The following is a 20,273-nucleotide window of genomic DNA, read 5'->3' as shown; positions in this document are numbered from 1 at the left end:
GGCGTGGTGGGCACAGGCGGTAGGCCAACCCAGGAAGTGTGTGGAAGGGAGCTAGTGCCTTGGGTTCATGCTAAGCCAGGTCCCTGCTGTGTGTGCATCCCTGTAAGTGCAGGCTGGTGGAGTGGCATGATCTGGACTAAGGGAAAGCAGGCGGAGGCACGTCCGCCTGAGGAATGTGGGTGTGGCAGCTAACGCACGCGTGGGGAACTTGGCAGAAAATGACAGCACTGTAGAGCAGCTCCAGCAAACAGCTTGCTTCCTACAGGTAAAAGATGAATTATAGCATTGTCGGGGATATTTAATTAAAAAATGAATGCAGAGAGCTGTGTTCAGTTGATGAGTTTTGCTCATCTCTTTGGCTGTGACGAGCTAAAGCAGAGTGCTGAAAGAACGGTGGAGCAAAGTTCACTGCTGTGTCCACCAGAAGCCTTCATACAGCTGCCCCACGACCTCCTGATAGACATTCTCAGCCATGGCAACTGCCCCACGACCTCCTGATGGACATTCTCAGCCATAGCAACTGCCCTGCGACCTCCTGATAGACATTCTAAGCCATAGCAACTGCCGCACGACCTCCTGATAGACATTCTCAGCCATAGCAACTGCCCCACGACCTCCTGATAGACATTCTCAGCCATAGCAACTGCCCCACGACCTCCTGATAGACATTCTCAGCCATAGCAACTGCCCCACGACCTCCTGATAGACATTCTCAGCATTGCAACTGCTCCACGACCTCCAGATGGACATTCTCAGCATTGCAACTGCCCTACGACCTCCTGATAGACATTCTCAGCGTTGCAACTGCCCCACGACCTCCTGATGGACATTCTCAACATTGCAACTGCCCCACGACCTCCTGATGGACATTCTCAGCCGTGGCCACTGCCCCACGACCTCCTGATGGACATTCTCAGAAGTGGCAATTGCCCCACGACCTCCTGATAGATGTTCTCAGCCGTGGCAACTGCCCCACGACCTCCTGATGGAAATTCTCAGCAGTGGCAAGTGCCCCACGACCTCCTGATGGACATTCTCAGCCGTGGCCACTGCCCCACGACCTCCTGATGGACATTCTCAGCAGTGGCAATCTAAATGCAGAAAAGGAAGAAACAGCTCGAGAAGCTGCGATGCTGTGGCTGGAGTACGACACAGATTCACGATCCCAGTATTTGTCTTCAGTTTTAGCCAAATCAGAATTGATGCACTTTCAGAAGTCACACAGAGAGCTTGGTTCCAGGGACTCCCACCCAGCGATAAGCCTGCTGTGGCTCAAGGTCTTTATAAGTCTATGGCCAAGTTTTTCAAACCAACTTGGGATGACTAAGGAGGAGATGATGGTTTTCATTGAAGCATCATCAGAAAACCCTTGTAGTCTTTACTCTTCTGTCTGTTATAGCCCCTGGGCAGAAAAGGTTTACAAGTTATGCAGCCTGCCAGCTGATTTGCATAAGGTTGGGACAATTGTAACCCGTGGTAATGATATTTACATAGCAGGGGGTCAGGTGCCCCTGAAAAACACAAAAACAAACAGGAGCAGCTGTGGGGCGCCATCAATGCAACATGAGCACAGGTGCCTCGTGACAAACATTGCTGGCATGTGCAAATGCTCTGGCACTGTATTTTGAATATTAACTTATTAAATAAATCATATATAATCAGTTGAAAAGTTAATTAGGCAAATGCAGGCATCTGTCCAACTTGTTTCTTGTGTTGAGAGTTTTTTTTTGTTTTTTTTTTTTGTTTTTTTTTTTTTTGTTTAACCTGGCATTAGCTTGGGAACATTTGAAAGATGGCAAATGTTTCATGTTTTACAATGATCCTTAAAACTGCTACTAATATTCACATAAAGGTTTCTTTTTCTTTTTTCTTGAACCTTAAATTCAGGCTTTCCTTCCAGCATGAAGTATGTGGGTAGGATGGGGGCACATCACTGTATTGTACACTTCCTGGACAAACAGCTTCATAGTGACTGCACAAGATTGCCTTTCTAAAAGAAAATCATGAAGTTCATATCAACATCTAATTATTCAACCTCCTGTTATTTAGACAGTGATTTTACTCTTGAATCTAAGATGATTTTGCCCAAGACAAGTTCACAAACATTCTCTCCATTTTATAAAGAATTCAGTGACTTTACAACATTGAGCTTTGTGCTCAGGTCTACAATCTTGTTTTTAGCAGACAGACACCAGGTTGTTTCAGTGGCATATACTGGATGGAGCGATCCACCCTTTCCTGTCTAAAAACCACTCATCTCTGTTAAATATCTCTTCACCATTAGTGTTTGGTATCATTTCTGGAGCCTTTTTTTTCCTGCTGAATTGTCCTAGTGTCTACTCTTTTGCTAGTACCAGGCTGTGTCTTTTTTCCTCTTCCCATAAGTTATTAGATTAGGCAGTGTGATCTCTCTGAATTCAACCCTTCTTCAGAATCATTTTTGAGTATTCTAGTTTCTTTTTAATTTTCATACGTTTGATGCTATAATTTTTTTTCTGAAGGCAATCTCACCCCTCACCCCGTAAGTGAAACTGTGTCGCATATATAAACTTGTTCAGGAATTGTTGACATATGAGCAATATTGAGTGTTTTATTTTATTATGTAGCATTTCCATTTATTGTTCTGTTTTGAATAAAACTTGTGAATCAGATAATGGAGTAAAAACTGTTGGGGATCTTCCCTGGACCTGCCCTCTCCATAACCTGCCTAAAGAAACCTTGCCAAGCAGTGGCCTTAGCCCTGAGGATATTTTAGGTCTGGCCTATAGACTTCCATATGTGGCTTGTCCTGTATGTTTTGCTCAGAATAAACCTGGATTTAGTACTTTGGCCTGATCTGAGTTATCATATCAGCAGAGTTATTCACTACCATTATATTTTTACTTATCAAAACACCTGATAGATCACAAAAGCAAAGGAGAAGTGACTGGTAATTGGTCTCTCTTCTTTTCTGATCTAAATGGTGTCATGAATATTTCTCAGCTCTTTCCTACTACGTCCAGTGTCTCTCTCTTTATATCCTGGCTCCTTCAAGACTTCTACTACTACTTTCATTATGATCCTCACTCCCTTAGGTTCCTGCTCTTTCATGATTCACCCTCAGTTCAGTAACTAGAAGACCCCTAGTCTTCTAGTTTGATTAGTTTGGATAGGGGTTTTTAGATCTTGTTGATTTTCTCCAAGAACCAACTTTTTGTTTCATTGATCCTTTGTATTGTTTTCTGTGTTTCTATTTTGTTGATTTCAGCCCTCAGTTTGATTATTTCCAGTCTTCTACTCCTCCTAGGTGAGTCTGCTTTTTTTTCTAGAGCTTTCAGGTGGGCTGTTAAGTCTCCAATGTGTGCTTTCTCTGTTTTCTTTAAGTGGGCACTTAGTGCTATGAACCTTTCTCTTAGGACTGATTTCATAGTGTCCCATAATTTTGAGTATGTTGTTTCTTTATTTTCATTGAATTCCAGGAAGACTTTAATTTCTTTCTTCCTTAATCCAGGTATGGTTCAGTAGTTGACTGTTCAGTTTCCATGAATTTGTAGGCTTTCTGGGGGTAGCATTGTTGTTGAATTCTAACTTTAATCCATGGTGATCCGATAAGACACAGGTGGTTACTAGTATTTTTTTGTAACTGTGTATGTTTGCTTTGTTACTGACTATGTGGTCAATTTTCGAGAAGGTTCCATGAGCTGCAGAGAAGGTATATTCTTTCCTATTTGGGTGGAATGTTCTATAGATGTCTGTTAAGTCCATTTGCTTTATTACTTCCATTAATTCTCTTATTTCTCTGTTAGGTTTCTGTCTGATTGACCTGTCCATTGGTGAGAGAGGAGTGTTTAAGTCTCCTATTATTATTGTGTGCGAATTGATGGCTGCCTTGAGTTTTAGCAATGTTTCTTTTACGTACGTGGGTGCTTTTATATTAGGGGCATAGATATTCAGGATTGAGACTTCATCCTGATGAACTGTTCCTGTTCTGAGTATAAAATGCCCCTCTCCATCTCTTTTGATTGATTTAAGTTTGAAGTCAACTTTGTTAGAAATTAGTATGGCCACACCTGCTTGTTTCTTAGGTCCATTTGCTTGATAAGTCTTTTCCCAGCCCTTTACTCTGAGTAGGTGCCCGTCTTTGTGGTTGAGGTGTGTTTCTTGTAAACAGCAGAATGTTGGATCCTGTTTTTTTATCCAATCTCTCAGCCTGTGCCTTTTTATAGGTGAGTTGAGTAAATGACATTAAGTGATATTAATGACCATTGGTTGTTAACTCCGGTCACTTTTTTAGTCGTAGAGTTTGTGTGTTTCCCTTCTTTGATTTGTGTTGGTGAAGGGTCTCTAGATGTCTGAGTTATTGTGGTCATTGTTGGACTCCTTGGTTAGTGATTTTCCTTCTATTACTTTCTGTAAGGCTGGATTTATGGCTATGTATTGTTTAAATTTGTTTTTATCCTGGAAAATTTTATTTTCTCCATTTATAGTGAATGAAAGCTTGGCTGGGTATAGTAGTCTGGGCTTGCATCCATGGTCTCTTAGTTTTTGCAGTACATCTATCCAGGACCTTCTGGCTTTCATGGTTTCCATGGAGAAGTCAGGTGTAAGTCTGATAGGTTTACCTTTATAAGTTACTTGACCTTTTTCCTTTGCAGCTCTTAATATTCTTTCTTTATTCTGTATGCTTTGTGTTTTGATAATTATATGGTGAGGGGATGTTTTCTTTTGATCCAGCCTATTCGGTGTTCTGTATGCTTCTTGAACCTTCATAGGTATATCTTTCTTTAGGTTGGGAAAGTTTTCTTCTATTATTTTATTAAATATATTTTCTGGACCTTTGAGCTGCTCTTCTTCTTCTACTCCTATTATTCTTAGATTTGGTCTTTTTATTGTGTCTCAGATTTCCTGAATGTTTTGTGATGAGAGTTTGTTGGACTTGCTGTTTTCTTTGATCAGTGTGTTTATTTTCTCTATGGTATCTTCAGAATCTGAGATTCTTTCTTCTAACTCTTGTATTCTGTTGGTTATGCTTGTTTCTGTAGTCTCTGTTTACTTAAATTTTCCATGTCCAGCCGGCCCTCTGTTTGTGTTTTCTCCTTTGCCTCCATTTCAGTTTTCAAGTCTTGAACTGTTTCCATTATCTGTTTGATTGCTTTTCCTTGGTTTTCTAGGGACTCATTCACTGATTTATTCAGTTCTTCAAACTTTCTGTTATATTTCTCATCCATTTCTATAAGGGCATTCTTTACATGCTGTTTAAGGGCGTCAATCACTTTCATAAAGTCAATTTTTTTCTACTTCTTCTTGATTAAGGTGTTCCTTTCCTCCTGTTGTGAGGTCGCTGGTTTCTGGTGGTTTCATGTTGCTTTTCAGATTCTTGGGTGAATTCTTGCATTGGCGCCTGCCAATCTCTTCCTCCGAATGCTCCCCTATGGATCTTCTTTTAGAGGATCAGGTCTCCTTGCCTACTGATGTACCTTCCCAGTGATGGCTCTCCCCAGTGATGGCTCTCCTGGTGCCAAGATCAGATCTCCGTGCCGAATGATGGCTCTCCCCAATGCTGGCTCTCCTGGCACAGAGATTAGGTCTCCGTGCTGGTTGGGTAGCTCGTAAACAAAGCGCCTACCTTGCTTGGTGCAGGCAGGCTATTGAGACAAAGGAACTCCTGCCCGCCTGGTTGCCCTGAGGATTCGGACCCAGCACCCAGACAGGCTGAGCTGGGTGATGTTATGTGCCCAAACAGGGCAGGGGGACAGAATGGGGGAGGGTTCTGGATGCAAGCTGGGTGGGATAGGAAGAAAGAGGCAGTATGCAGGGAGTAGAGGCCCTGCAGAGAGCCCAAGAAGGATAGGGGGTTGAGGAATTAGGCTGTGTCTTTTTTCCTCTTCCCAGGAGTCATGAGATTAGGCAGTGTGATCTCTCTGAATTTGACCCTTCTTCAGAATCATTTTTGATTATTCTGGTTTCTTTTTAATTTTCATTAGTTTGATGCTATAATTTTTTTTTCTGAAGACAATCTCACCCCCAACCCCGTAAGTGAAACTGTGTTGCATATATAAACTTGTTCAGGAATTGTTGATATATGAGTAATAGTGAGTGTTTTATTTTATTATGTAGCATTTACATTTATTGTTCTGTTTGGAATAAAACTTGTGAGTCAGATAATGGTGTAAAAACTGTTGGGGATCTTCCCTGATGGAGGAAGGTCATTGTTTAATTAAATAAAGAAACTGCTTGCCCTGATAGGTTAGAACATAGGTGGGTGGAGTAAACAGAACAGAATGCTGGGAGGAAGAGGAAGTGAGCTCAGAGACGCCATGCTCCCCTCTCCCGGACAGACGTGATAGCTCTGCTCTCTGAGGCACACACGATGAAGCTTCGACCCAGGATGGACGTAGGCTAGAATCTTTCCCGGTAAGACTGATGCTACACAGATTATTAGAAATGGTTAAGAGTTAGCCGAGAAGAGGATAGATATAATGGGCCAAACAGTGTTTAAATGAATACAATTTGTGTGTTGTTATTTCGGGGCATAAGCTAGCCAGGCGGCCGGGGTGCTGGGGATGCAGCCCCGCTGCTCCTAATACTACACTTCCCTGGACGGGCCCTCTCCATACCCTGCCCAAAGAAAGCCTGCCAAGTAGCGGCCCCACTTCTGAGGATATTTTAGTTCTGACCCATAGACTTCCCCATGTGGCTTGTCCTCTTTCCTGGACTACCCGGGTATGTTTTGCTCAGAATAAACCTGGATTTGTACTTTGGCCTGATATTGCTTAACGTATCAGCAGAGTTATTCACTACTGTTATAATTTTACTTATCAAAAAAGCTATGAAGAAACCCTGTTTCGAAAAAAAAAAAACCTGATTGATCAGAAAAGCAATGGAGAATGGTAATCTGTTTCTCTTCTTTCCTGATCTAAATGGGCTTATGAATCTTTCTCAGCTCCTTCCTACTACTTCCAGTGTCTCTTTCTGTAGTAATAAGAGCGGCGGGGCTGCGTCCCCAGCACCCCGGTTGCCTGGCTAGCTTATGCCCTGAAATAACAACACACAAATTGTATTCTTTTAAACACTGCTTGGCCCATTTCTATCTAGCCTCTTCTCGGCTAACTCTTGCACCTGGACTAGCCCATTTCATATAATCTGTGTAGCCCATGAGGTGCCTTACCAGGGAGATTCTAGCCTACATCCATCCTGGGTCGGAGCTTCATGGCCAGCCGGGTGAGGGGAGCATGGTGTCTCTCTGAGGCATCTGTCCCCGTGAGGAGAGCTGTCGAGTCTAAGCTCACTTCCTCTTCCTCCCAGCATTCTGTTCTGTTTACTCCTCCCACCTATGTTTTAACCTATGAGGCCAAGCAGTTTCTTTATTACTTAACCAATGACCTTCTTCCATCATCTTTCTTTATATCCTTGCTCCTTCAAGACTTCTACTACTAATTCTGGTCTTCTAGTTTCTTGCTGCACTTCTGATTCAATGTTAAACCTTATTTGCGATCTTGGAATGCCAGTGCGAACACTTATCTTGCAACAATTATGTGCCTTTATTTCTTTCCATTTTTTATTTTAAAAAATTTATGCATATGAGTGTTTTGCATGCATAAATATCTGCATCACATGCATTCCTAGTGCCCAACAAAGTTAGGAAAGGGTGTCAGATTCCTGAAACTGGAATTCTAGATGGTTGTAAGCTACTATGTGAGCTCTGGACTCATACCCAGGTCCTCTGCAAGGGCAACAAGTGTTCTTGACCCCTGAGCGAATTCTCTAGCCTTGTCACTATTTATTTATAATTTTAAATGTAGTTTTAATAATGAACTTTTTAAAGATTTATATGTTATGGGTTTTGGTATTACTGTAAATGGTGTTGTCTTAGATATTAATTTCCATTTGACAGGAAAATGCAGCTAAATTCACCATGCTGACATTATGTCCTACAGTTTTTTTAAACTCATTTTTTAACATCTAATAGTCTTTTGTAGATTTGTTATAATTTTTATGCAGATAGAACCACGTCATCTGTGAAGAGAAACACTTCATCTGTTTTCAAGAAGTGTAAACCTCCTTTCTTTCTTTCTTTCTTTCTTTCTTTCTTTCTTTCTTTCTTTCTTTCTTCCTTTCTTTCTTCCTTTCTTTCTTCCTTTCTTTCTTCCTGAATCTTATCTTATGTATATGGCTGTTTTGTCTGCACTTTTGTGCATCACATGAGTGCCTAGTGCCTATAGAGGGGGATGAGTCCCTTGGAACTGGAGTTGGCACAGTTGTAAGCTACCTTGTGAGCACTGGGAATTGAACCTGTGTCCTCTGGAAGAGCAACGAGTGATCTTAACTCTTGAGGAATTCTCCTCCTCATGAACCTGTTTCTTTGCCCTGGCTGGACCTCCTGTGAAGTCATCCTGGAGTAGAGAGCAGACATCCTATTTCTGCTCCCGATTCCTGGGAAAGCATTCATAACTGCACCCTTGGGAGTGAAGCAGATTGTAGTGGGATTTATTGTTTTGTTTTTAATTGATAACTTTTCTAGTGTTGAGGAAGTTCTTCTAATTCCTAATTTTGCATCATTTTGCTATTTATAGTAATATTTCTATTTTTCCTCTTTTCTTAGTATGTGAATTGGTGTAATTACAGTGAGTTCTCCCTAATGTTTTCGTTACTCCTAACCAGAGCACTTTGTGGAGAGAAATCCAGCCGACTGTGTTGTTGTTTTTCATTGTGATCCTCACTCCTTTAGGTTCTTGCTCTTTCATGATACACCCTCAGTTCAGTAACTAAAAGACCCCCGGGGAAGTTCTGTTTCTAGCATTTCTAGTCTTCTTTCCATCATGGCCATCCTTTATGGACCAAGGACTTCTTCTTTTTTTTTATTTTTATTTATTTATTTATATTTTTTATTGAGAAAAGGAAAAAAAAAACCAAGTTTCCACCTCCTCCCAGCCTCCCATTTCCCTCCCCCTCCTCCCACCCTTCTCCCCTTCCTCCCACTCCTCTCCCCCTCTGTAGTAATAAGGGCAGCGGGGCTGCGTCCCCATCACCCCAGCCGCCTGCCCCGCTAGCTTTACCCGAAATAATTACATAGACACTGTATTCATTTAAACACCGCTTGGCTCATTTCTACCTAGCCTCTTCTAGGCTAACTCTCGCACCTGGACTAGCCCATTTCTTATCATATGTATAGCACTGGTCTTACCGGGAAGATTCTAGCCTAAGTCCATCCTGGGTCGGAACTTCATCACGTGCGTCTTCCTGGGAGCTGGGCATGGCGTCTCTCTCTGAGGTGTCTGCTCCCGAGAGGAGAGCTGTCGAGTCTGACCTCACTTCTTCTTCCTCCCAGCGTTTTGTTCTGTCTACTCCTCCCACCTATCTTCTAACCAATGAAATGGGCCGAGGCAGTTCCTTTATTAGCCAATGACCTTCCTCCATCACCCCTCCCTCTCCAGTCCAAAGGGCAGTCAGGGTTCCCTGCCCTGTGGTAAGTCCTAGGTCGTCCCCCCTCTGTCCATATCTAGGAAGGTGAACATCCAACCTGGCTAGGCTCCCACAAAGCCAGCACATTGCTTAGGATCAAAACCCCGTGCCATTGTCCTTGGCTTCTCATCAGCCCTCATTGTTCACCATGTTCAGAGAGTCCAGTTTTATCCCATGCTTTTTCAGTCACAGTCTAGCTGGCCTTGGTGAGCTCCCAGTAGATCAGCTCCAGTGTCTCAGTGGGTGGGTGCACCCCTCGTGGTCCCGACTTCTTTGCTCATGTTCTTCCTCCTTCTGCTCCTCATTGGGACCTTGGGAGCTCAGTCCAGTGCTCCAGTGTGGGTCTCTGTCTCTATCTCCATCCATCACCAGATGAAGGTTCTATGATGATATGCTAGATATTCGTCAGTATTGCTATAGGCTAGGGTCATTTCAGGTTCCCTATCCTCAGCTGCCCAAGGAATTAACTGGGGACCTCGGCTTGGGCTCCTGGGAGCCACTCTAGGTTCAAGTCTCTTGCCAACCCTAAGGTGGCTCCCTTAACTAGGAATTGTGCTTCCATGCTCCCCTATCCAACCTTCCTTTATCCCAATCCTCCTTTTTCCCCAAGTTCCCGCCATCCTCCCCTTCTCCCTTTCCTCTCCCCATCTCCCCTTACCCCCATCCCACCCAACCCCCAAGATCCCAATTTTCTCCCCAGCAATTTTGTCTACTTCCCATAGCCAAGAGGGTAACTATATGTTTTTCCTTTGGTTCACCTTCTTACTTAGCTTCTTTAGGATCACCAATTGTAGACTCCGTGACCCTTATTTATGGCTAGAAACCAATTATGAGTGAGTACATCCCATATTCATCTTTTTGGGTCTGGGTTACCTCACTCAGAATAGTGTTTTTTATTTCCATCCATTTGCATGCAAAATTCGAGAAGTCATTGTTTTTTACCACAGCGTAGTACTCTAATGTGTAGATATTCCACACTTTCTTCATCCATTCTTCCATTGAGGGGCATCTAGGTTGTTTCCAGGTTCTGGCTATTACAAATAATACTGCTATGAACATGGTGGAACAAATGCTGTTGTCATATATTCCCAGGAGTGGTATTGCTGGGTCCAGAGGTAGGTTGATGCCAAATTTTCTGAGAAACCGAAACACTGATTTCCAAAGTGGTTGCACAAGATTGCATTCCCACCAGCAATGGATGAGGGTACCCCTTCCTCCACAGCCTCTCCAGCAAAGGCTATCATTGGTGTTTTTTATTTTAGCCATTCGGACAGGTGTAAGATGATATCTCAAAGTTGTTTTGATTTGCATTTCCCTGATCGCTAAGGAGGTTGAGCATGACCTTAAGTGTCTTTTGGCCATTTGAACTTCCTCTGCTGAGAATTCTCTGTTCAGTTCAGTGCCCCATTTTTTAATTGGGTTAATTAGCATTTTAAAGTCTAGTTTCCTGAGTTCTCTATATATTTTGGAGATCAGACCTTTGTCTGTTGCGGGGTTGGTGAAGATCTTCTCCCAGTCAGTAGGTTGCCTTTTTGTCTTGGTGACAGTGTCCTTTGCTTTACAGAAGCTTCTCAGTTTTAGTAGGTCCCATTTATTCAATGTTGCCCTTAATGTCTGTGCTGTTGGGGTTACACATAGGAAGCGATCTCCTGTGCCCATCTGTTGTAGGGTACTTCCCACTTTCTCTTCTATTGGGTTCAATGTGTTCTGACTGATAGTGAGGTCTTTAATCCATTTGGACTTGAGTTTTGTGCATGGTGATAGATATGGGTCTATTTTCATTCGTCTACAGGTTGACATCCAGTTATGCCTGCACCATTTGTTGATGCTTTCTTTCTTCCATTGTATACTTTTGGCTCCTTTATCAAAAATGAGGTGTTCATAGGTTTGTGGGTTAAAATTCGGGTCTTCTATGCGATTACATTGGTCGACTTCTCTGTTTTTATGCCAGTACCACACTGTTTTCATCACTGTAGCTCTGTAATAGAGTTTGAAGTCAGGGATGGTAATGCCTTCAGACAATCCTTTATTGTATAGGATTGTTTTGGCTATCCTGGGTTTTTTGTTTTTCCATATAAAGTTGATTATTGTCCTCTCAAGATCTGTGAAGAATTTTGATGGGACCTTGATGGGGATTGTATTGAATCTATAAATTGCCTTTGGTAGAATTGCCATTTTTACTATGTTGATCCTCCCAATCCATGACCAAGGGAGGACCTTCCATTTTCTGGTATACTCCTCAATTTCTTTCTTCAATGCCTTAAAGTTCTTGTCAAATAGATCTTTCACTTTCTTGGTTAGAGTTACCCCAAGATATTTTATGCTGTTTGTGGCTATCGTGAATGGTGAGGCTTCTCTGATTTCTCTCTCTGCTTCCATATCCTTTGTGTATAAGAGGGCGACTGATTTTTTGGAATTGATCTTGTATCCTGCCACATTACTAAAGCTGTTTATCAGCTGTAAAAGTTCTTTGGTGGAGTTTTGGGGGTCACTTATGTACACTATCATATCATCTGCAAATAACGAAAGTTTCACTTCTTCCTTTCCAATTCGAATCCCCTTGATCCCCTTATGTTTTCTTATTGCTAGAACTTCAAGCATTATATTGAAGAGGTATGGCGAGAGTGGACAGCCTTGTCGTGTTCCTGATTTTAGTGGGATGGCTTTGAGTTTCTCTCCACTTAATTTGATGTTAGCTGTCGGCTTGTTGTATATAGCTTTTATTATATTTAGGTATGACCCTTGTATCCCTAATCTCTCCAATACTTTTATCATAAAGGGATGTTGTATTTTGTCAAATGCTTTTTCAGCATCTAATGAAATGATCATATGGTTTTTTTCTTTCAGTTTATTTATATGCTGGATTACATTGATAGATTTTCGTATGTTGTACCAGCCCTTCATCTAGGAATGAAGCCTACTTGATCATAAGGGATAATTTTTCTGATGTGTTCTTGGATTCGGTTTGCCAGTATTTTGTTGAGGATTTTTGCATCAATGTTCATGAGTGAGATTGGTCTATAATTCTCTTTCTTGGTTGAGCCTTGTGCGGTTTTGGTATCAGAGTAACTGTAGCTTCATAAAAGGAATTTGGCAATGCCTCTTCTGTTTCTATATTGTGAAATACATTAAGGAGTATAGGTATTAGGTCTTCTTGGAAGTTCTGGTAGAATTCCGCATTGAAACCATCTGGTCCTGGGCTTTTTTTGGTAGGGAGGTTTTTGATAACCTCTTCTAATTCTTCACAACTAACAGGTCTATTTAGATTGTTCACCTGGTCCTGGTTTAACTTTGTTATATGGTATTTATCTAAAAAAGTGTCCATTTCCTTTACATTTTTCCAGTTTTGTGGCATATAGGCTTTTGTAGTAAGCTCTAATGATTCTCTGAATTTCCTCTGTGTCTGTGGTTATGTCCCCCTTTTCATTTCTGATCTTATTAATTTGCAAATTTGCTCTCTACCGTTTGATTAGTTGGATAGGGGTTTGTCAATCTTGTTGATTTTCTCCAGGCACCAGCTTTTTGTTTCATTGATTCTTTGTATTGTTTTCTGTGTTTCTATTTTGTTGATTTCAGCCCTCAGTTTGATTATTTCCAGTCTTCTACTTCTCCTAGGTGAATCTGCTTCTTTTTTTCTAGAGCTTTCAGGTGGGCTGTTAAGTCTCCAATGTGAGCTTTCTCTGTTTTCTTTAAGTGGGCACATAGTGCTATGAACTTTCCTCTTAGGACTGCTTTCATAGTTTCCCATAAGTTTGAGTATGTTGTTTCTTTATTTTCATTGAATTCCAGGAAGACTTTAATTTCTTTCTTTATTTCTTCTTTAATCCAGGTATGGTTCAGTAGTTGACTGTTCAGTTTCCATGAATTTGTAGGCTTTCTGGGGGTAGCATTGTTGTTGAATTCTAACTTTAATCCATGGTGATCCGATAAGACACAGGTGGTTACTAATATTTTTTTGTAACTGTGGATGTTTGCTTTGTTACCGACTATGTGGTCGATTTTTGAGAAAGTTCCATGAGCTGCAGAGAAGGTATATTCTTTCCTATTTGGGTGGAATGTTCTATAGATGTCTGTTAAGTCCATTTGATTTATTACCTCTATTAATTCTCTTATTTCTCTGTTCGGTTCTGTCTGATTGACCTGTCCATTGGTGAGAGAGGAGTGTTGAAGTCTCCTACTATTAGTGTGTGCAGTTTGATGGCTGCCTTGAGTTTTAGCAATGTTTCTTTTATGTACGTGGGTGCTTTTATATTAGGGGCATAGATATTCAGGATTGAGACTTATCCTGATGAACTGTTCCTGTTCTGAGTATAAAATGCCCTTATCCATCTCTTCTGATTGATTTAAGTTTGAAGTCAACTTTGTTAGGGATTAGTATGGCCACACCTGCTTGTTTCTTAGATCCATTTGCTTGATAAGCTTTTCCCAGCCCTTTACTCTGAGTAGGTGCCTGTCTTTGTGGTTGAGGTGTGTTTCTTGTAAACAGCAGAATGTTGGATCCTGTTTTTTTATCCAATCTCTCAGCCTGTGCCTTTTTATAGGTGAGTTGAGTCCATTGACATTAAGTGATATTAATGACCAGTGGTTGTTAACTCCGGTCACTTTTTTAGTCGTAGAGTTTGTGTGTTTCCCTTCCTTGATTTGTGTTGGTGAAGGGTCTCTAGATGTCTGAGTTATTGTGGTCATTGTTGGACTCCTTGGTTAGTGATTTTCCTTCTATTACTTTCTGTAAAGCTGGATTTGTGGCTGTGTATTGTTTAAATTTGTTTTTATCCTGGAAAATTTTATTTTCTCCATTTATAGTGAATGAAAGCTTGGCTGGGTATAGTAGTCTGGGCTTGCATCCATGGTTTCTCAGTTTCTGCAGTACATCTATCCAGGACCTTCTGGCTTCATGGTTTCCATGGAGAAGTCAGGTGTAAGTCTGATAGGTTTACTTTTATAAGTAATTTGGCCTTTTTCCTTTGCAGCTCTTAATATTCTTTCCTTATTCTGTATGCTTTGTGTTTTGATAATTATATGGTGAGGGGATGTTTTTTTTTGATCCAGCCTATTCGGTGTTCTGTATGCTTCTTGAACCTTCATAGGTATATCTTTCTTTAGGTTGGCAAAGTTTTCTTCTATAATTTTATTAAATATATTTTCTGGACCATTGAGCTGCACTTCTCCTTCTTCTACTCCTATTATTCTCAGGTTTGGTCTTTTTATTGTGTCCCATATTTCCTGAATGTTTTGTGATGAGAGTTTGTTGGACTTGCTGTTTTCTTTGATCAGTGTGTTTATTTTCTCTATGGTATCTTCAGAATCTGAGATTCTTTCTTCTAACTCTTGTATTCTGTTGGTTATGCTTGTTTCTGTAGACTCTGTTTGTTTACTTAAATTTTCCATGTCCAGCCGGCCCTCTGTTTGTGTTTTCTCCTTTGCCTCCATTTCAGTTTTCAAGTCTTGAACTGTTTCCATTATCTGTTTGACTGTTTTTCCTTGGTTTTCTAGGGTATCATTCACTGATTTATTCAATTCTTCAAACTTTCTGTTATATTTCTCATCCATTTCTATAAGGGCATTCTTTACATGCTGTTTAAGGGCGTCAATCACTTTCATGAAGTCAATCTTTTCTACTTCTTTTTGATTAAGGTGTTTATGTCCTCCCGTTGTGAGGTCGCTGATTTCTGGTGGCTTCATGTTGCTTTTCAGCTTTTTGGTCGAATTCTTGCCTTGGCGTCTGCCCATCTCTTCTTCCAAATGCTCCCTTATCGATCTTCTTTTACTGGATCAGGTCTCCTTGCCTACCCAACGCTGGCTCTCGCCAATGTTGGCTCTCCCCAACGATGGCTGTCCTGGTGCCCCAACTCTGTCTCTCCTGGCGCCAAGAGATCAGGCCTCTGTGCCGATGGAGCAGCTCACAAACAAGCGCCTTCCCTGCTTGGTGTAGGCAGGCCATAGAAGCAAAGGAACTCCCACACACTTGGGTGCCCCAGGATTTGGACCCAGTGCCCAGACAGTCTGGGCTGGGTGATGTTATGTGCCGAAAGAGGGCGGTGGGGCCGAAGTGGGGAGGGTTCTGGATGGAAGCTGGGTGGGCTAGGAAGAAAGAGGCGGTATGCCGGGAGTAGAGGCCCTGCAGAGAGCCCAAGAAGGATAGGGGGCCAAGGAACCTCTGAGCTCCCTGTCTCAGGCTGGCTCCGGGCGGGGCCAGAAACTCCCCCCAAAGCTGTCTCTGCTGGGGCTGAGAGCTCAGGCCTCTGTGCTGATGGAGCAGCTCGCAAACAAAGCGCCTACCCTGCTTGGTGCAGGCAGGGACCAAGGCCTTCTTTGAAAAGGGTTTGCAGCACTCTTTCAGGCACTTGTAGGCAATTGTAAAGTGGGTGTTTATCATGTTTCTTTTAGTTTCCTTAAGAAAATCTAGAAGTTAGCATTCTTATATTCATATTTTACAGATGAAAAGCAACAAGGACAATGTCTCAGAATTGTCTCCCCCAGGTTTTCTAGGTGTTTCTGCTACTGTCCACAGATCATCGTCATCACTGTACCTGGGATTACACTTCTTATTTTTTTGTTAGGTGAGTGACATCTCCAGATCCTGCAGCATTCTGTCCACATCCTCAGTTACACTTACTGAGCACTGTGAGCCAGGCAATGTGGAAAGGGCATGAGATAAAACACACTAAAAATTCCTGTTCTCTGGGAACTTAGGGTCTAGCAGGAAGATGCAGTGAAGGAACAGCACAGACTGTGGTGTGCAGGCTCAGCATCCCTGGGAAGATAACATTTAGCAACCTCTAGACAGAGATGCAGAAGACATATGTCTACTTGGAGGAACGATTTAATACAGAGGACAAGGAGAAAAAAACCAAGTAGGAGCCTGCTGCAGCTAGGGGCACTGAAGGCAGTAAAGAGTAATACGGTTGGGGAAGGTACAGAACATCTCATCCCAACCATGGCTCTTGGTTTCCGTTAATGTCTTCTACCATGGTCTGAAAATACTAAATAGAATGTTCCAGAAATATGTGATTCTTAGGCTTTTCGTTTTAGACTGTTCTAAATAATGTGATAAAATCTTGTACAGTTTTCCTGCCATAGCTGGAATAAATGTTCCATGATACTGTTTTATAAAATCAACTTTGGGCAGTGGTTGTGCATGCCTTCAATTCCAGTACTCAGGAGACAGAGACAGGAGGATCTCTGTGAGTTCAAAATCAGCCTGTTCTCCAAGAGCTAGTTCCAGGACAGGTTCCAAAGCTACAGAGAAACCCTGTCTCGATAAACAAAATAAAATCAACTTTAACCGTGTCAGTGAATAATACACAAGTCTAAACATGGACAAAATTTGCCAGTAAGACTTAGTCATTGTAACCTATACTATCATGTATCTCTGCAAAGACTCAGATGAAAAGAAGTGGCTGTTGCCCTGTTTGTCCCCGTCATTAAAGCCTCTTGGTACTGAGTATTGGAACAGGGAACATCTACAGCTAATCTACCTCCACCAAAAATAAGTGCATTGGGGTCGTTTCTAGTATTTAATATTTCTTATCAAATCATTTATTTCTAGGCTCAGTAGCCCTTCAAAAGAGCCATGCAGTCATTTTTATGTGTTAAAGGAAGAAAAAGGCAAAGTTATGAAAAAATATTTGTTGTTTTTCTAAGCAGTTCTCTGAAAGCTTGCACATTCAGAGCTTACACACACACACATACAATCACTCTATTGTGATGGACTCACAAATTAACACATCACACTGCTATATTAGCATAGCCACTCAAACACTGGCTAAATCTCAAACCCTGTGAATCTCACTGAACTTCTACCCAATTAGAAAAGCCATTCTGAAGCCATGGAACATTTGTTATGGTTTTAGATTTTCACTATATTTACATCTTCATACACTTATTTGCCACAATGAGAAAAAAAAATATCACAAACACTGAAACTAGAAAAACAATGCTCTTTATAGCCCTACTCATGGCGTATGTGTCCTTACTGCATTATGTCCTCATTCATCACCTTACATCACTCTTCCTTGTTCTCCTGTCTACGTGTTACACCATCTCCTCACTCATAGCTGTTCATACTGTGCATCCCAGGCTGGGACAAGCATATGAGGGAGTGCATGGGTCTCTTTCTTGCTGAGCTTGTGTAACTTAATTTAATATTATACTTTGTAGATTCCCCCACTTTTCTACAAGTTTCAATTTTTCCTTATGTCTAAATAACTTTCTGTTTTACACATGTACCACATGTTCATTATCTATTCATCAATTGATGGGCTTCTTGGTCAGGTTCTTTTGTTATTATTGTACGTGGGCAGCAATATACAAAGCGACGTGCAAGTCTCTGGGTTATGAGGTGTGTTCTCTTATATATGCCCAGGAGTGGCATAGCTGAGTCACGAAAGGTCTGTTTGTAACTTTTAAAAGGAGCCTCCATACTGGATGTATCTGTTTATACTCCCACCAGCAATAAATTAGCGCCCCTATTTCTGCAGAGTTCTGCTGTGAGATTTCTTGATAATGTCATTCTGACAGCCTCTAATGAGCGCTAGCATACATTCATGTGGATTTAATGTATGTGTAGATGATAACAGGAAGGCCTTAATCAAAGTTTGGTATCAAAAAACCCATTTGACCATGCCATGTTTGTATGTTGGTATTTGCCCATAGTTAAATCCAGAGAAGTGAGGAGTTCTCTTAATTTTGTCATTACAAAAGCAGGAAAGACAGAACAGATCTCAAGCAACAATATCTATGCTTCTTGCCCAAGAAAATGGATTGGATTTGGAAATAAATGTTTTTATTTTTCTGAAGACATGAGAAACCAGACATCCAGCCAGAACTACTGCATGGTACTAAATGCCCAACTAGCTAACTTTGAGAACCAAAAGGAGCTGGTAAGAAATGATCAAAGTAGGTTTGTTGTTTGTTCTGCTGAATATTTTCTGCCTTGAGATAGGAACCTTAAGGCTGCTGCATGAGGAAAGATTCCACCCCAGGCATACAAGGCACCGGGGGGCACATATTAGTATGTGCCATTTGTGATAGTAACCCATCTGGCTTTCACCCTGAGATACTCCAAAGACATTCTCTCCTGTAGTGCTTATAGTCAACCTGCATGGCCAGACGTACATTTGACAGAGAAACATGGTGGTCATGTAAGTCTTTGTCTGAGCTGACAGGTGTTGCAAACTTAAGGTGACAACTGTTAATAACTGTAATTACAGACTTAACAAGGGACTTTTACAGCCCCAGAGAAATGGGTAGCTGTCAATTTACTATGGTTTATGATAGGAAAATGCATTCACTGAGAACTGAGGGTTATTTAGGCTCTAAAGTTCCTGGCCCTCAGTTCAAACCTGCTGTAGGACTCAAGGCTCATCTGAAACTGAGAGACACATGTCTTTGCTTTCTGTGTTTTTGACAGGATTTCCTGAATAGAAAATATGGGCATTCTGCTGCCTGGATCGGACTGCACAGAGAGTCATCAAATAAGCCTTGGATGTGGACAGACAACACTGAATATAACAACTTGTATGTGTTCAGAATGCTTTTCTTCCTACTGTGTTCATGTGTTGTGATTGTGTGAGTTGTCGTTGTGAAAGGTGAAAGACTGAGTCTTGTGAAGAGAACTGAACTGGAAAGGGAGAAACCCTTGGGCTGGAGGTGTGCCTTGGTGCTGATTGTGTGTTACATGCAACAGGCAGTTCCCAGTAACTCCACAACCCACCGAATTTACATCTGTCAGAGTCACCTAGTGTTGTTTCACTCCAAATCTTTATCCTGATGATGGCATCTGGGGAAGATGCTGTCTGCTCTCAGCACTTGGAATCTCTCCTTGCTGCTAACTGCCCTTGTGGGATGCACACAGAACTGCTGATGGCCACTAAGGGCTCTGAATCCCCGGGAAGCCACCGCGGAACTGCTGGACAGGACTTGTCAGACAGCTGTGTGCACAGCTGCTTCTGTCACTGAAGCAGAGACTCCATGGGTTTTGGGAACCTTCTCTAAAGCCTCATCATCAAAGGGCACCCAGGACAGTGTTTGGATGTGAGCATAGCCGTTTTGAACAGACCCATTTCACTGGAACAGTGAATGTCTATCATTAAAGACCTTTAGAGTTTACTAAGTGAATTTTCTCCCCTTTTCATACATGTGAGAGATTCTTCAAGATAGAATTGAAAACCCCCCTTTGAATGTTACTCATGGCTGAATTTCATGTGAACATGGCAGAAAGCAACAGTCAAATGCTTTGTACACACAGTACAGGGTCCAACATAGATAAGTGACAAAGGTGTGGTCTCCAAGTGGAACCCTGAGAATGAAAAAGTCACTTTGTGTAACACTAGTACTGGTGATTCCTCATGGCCTCTGCCTTTCTGTGATTTGTTCTATAAACAAGCAGTGGACACGAGTGAGATATCATTGCTGGGAGGGAATGCAGTGGCCGACTCTGCAGACATTTTGTTTGTTTTTTGTTTTAGGACTCTCATCCGAGGAGATGGAAACCATGCCTACCTGACTGACAGAGGGATCAGCAGTAGCAGGGACTACATACCTAGGAGGTGGATTTGTAGCAAGCCCAAAGCTATACTTTAGTAGATTCACAGCTCGTGTAATGTGTCAAAGTCATCATGAGAGATCTGTAACATGTCATCTACAGTTACAACATTAATTTTTTATCTTAAATAAATATCACAAGCAATTCATATTCTGTGGTGACATCTTTGGTAAAAATTATCACAGATGACTATACTTATGGGTACTTGGGAGAGTATGGGTGATTCTAAATTAAGTAATGTTTTGCTATGGGTTGGCCATATGAATTACAATCACATCAGTATTAG

General features: G+C 41.7%; 2 protein-coding genes across 2 annotated transcripts in view; both read left to right on the top strand.

Annotated features, from left to right (window-relative positions):
- The window catches only part of LOC142855964 (C-type lectin domain family 2 member H-like), a 38,809-nt gene extending 18,617 nt beyond the window's left edge, over nucleotides 1-20,192 (top strand). The window contains exons 4-5 of the mRNA XM_075982649.1: nucleotides 18,854-18,960; nucleotides 19,911-20,192. Coding sequence (XP_075838764.1) covers nucleotides 18,854-18,960; nucleotides 19,911-20,025 — 222 coding nt within the window. The 3' untranslated portion in view covers nucleotides 20,026-20,192. The remainder of the gene's footprint in view (nucleotides 1-18,853; nucleotides 18,961-19,910) is intronic.
- Nucleotides 1-20,273, top strand: part of LOC142855949 (C-type lectin domain family 2 member D11-like) — a 48,622-nt gene that overhangs the window by 2,737 nt on the left and 25,612 nt on the right. The window lies entirely within an intron of this gene.

Source organism: Microtus pennsylvanicus, chromosome 8, assembly GCF_037038515.1.
Source record: "Microtus pennsylvanicus isolate mMicPen1 chromosome 8, mMicPen1.hap1, whole genome shotgun sequence".
Lineage (NCBI taxonomy): Eukaryota > Metazoa > Chordata > Mammalia > Rodentia > Cricetidae > Microtus > Microtus pennsylvanicus.
The sequence above is the reverse complement of the archived record's forward strand: the minus strand, read 5'-3'. Positions and strand labels throughout refer to the sequence as shown.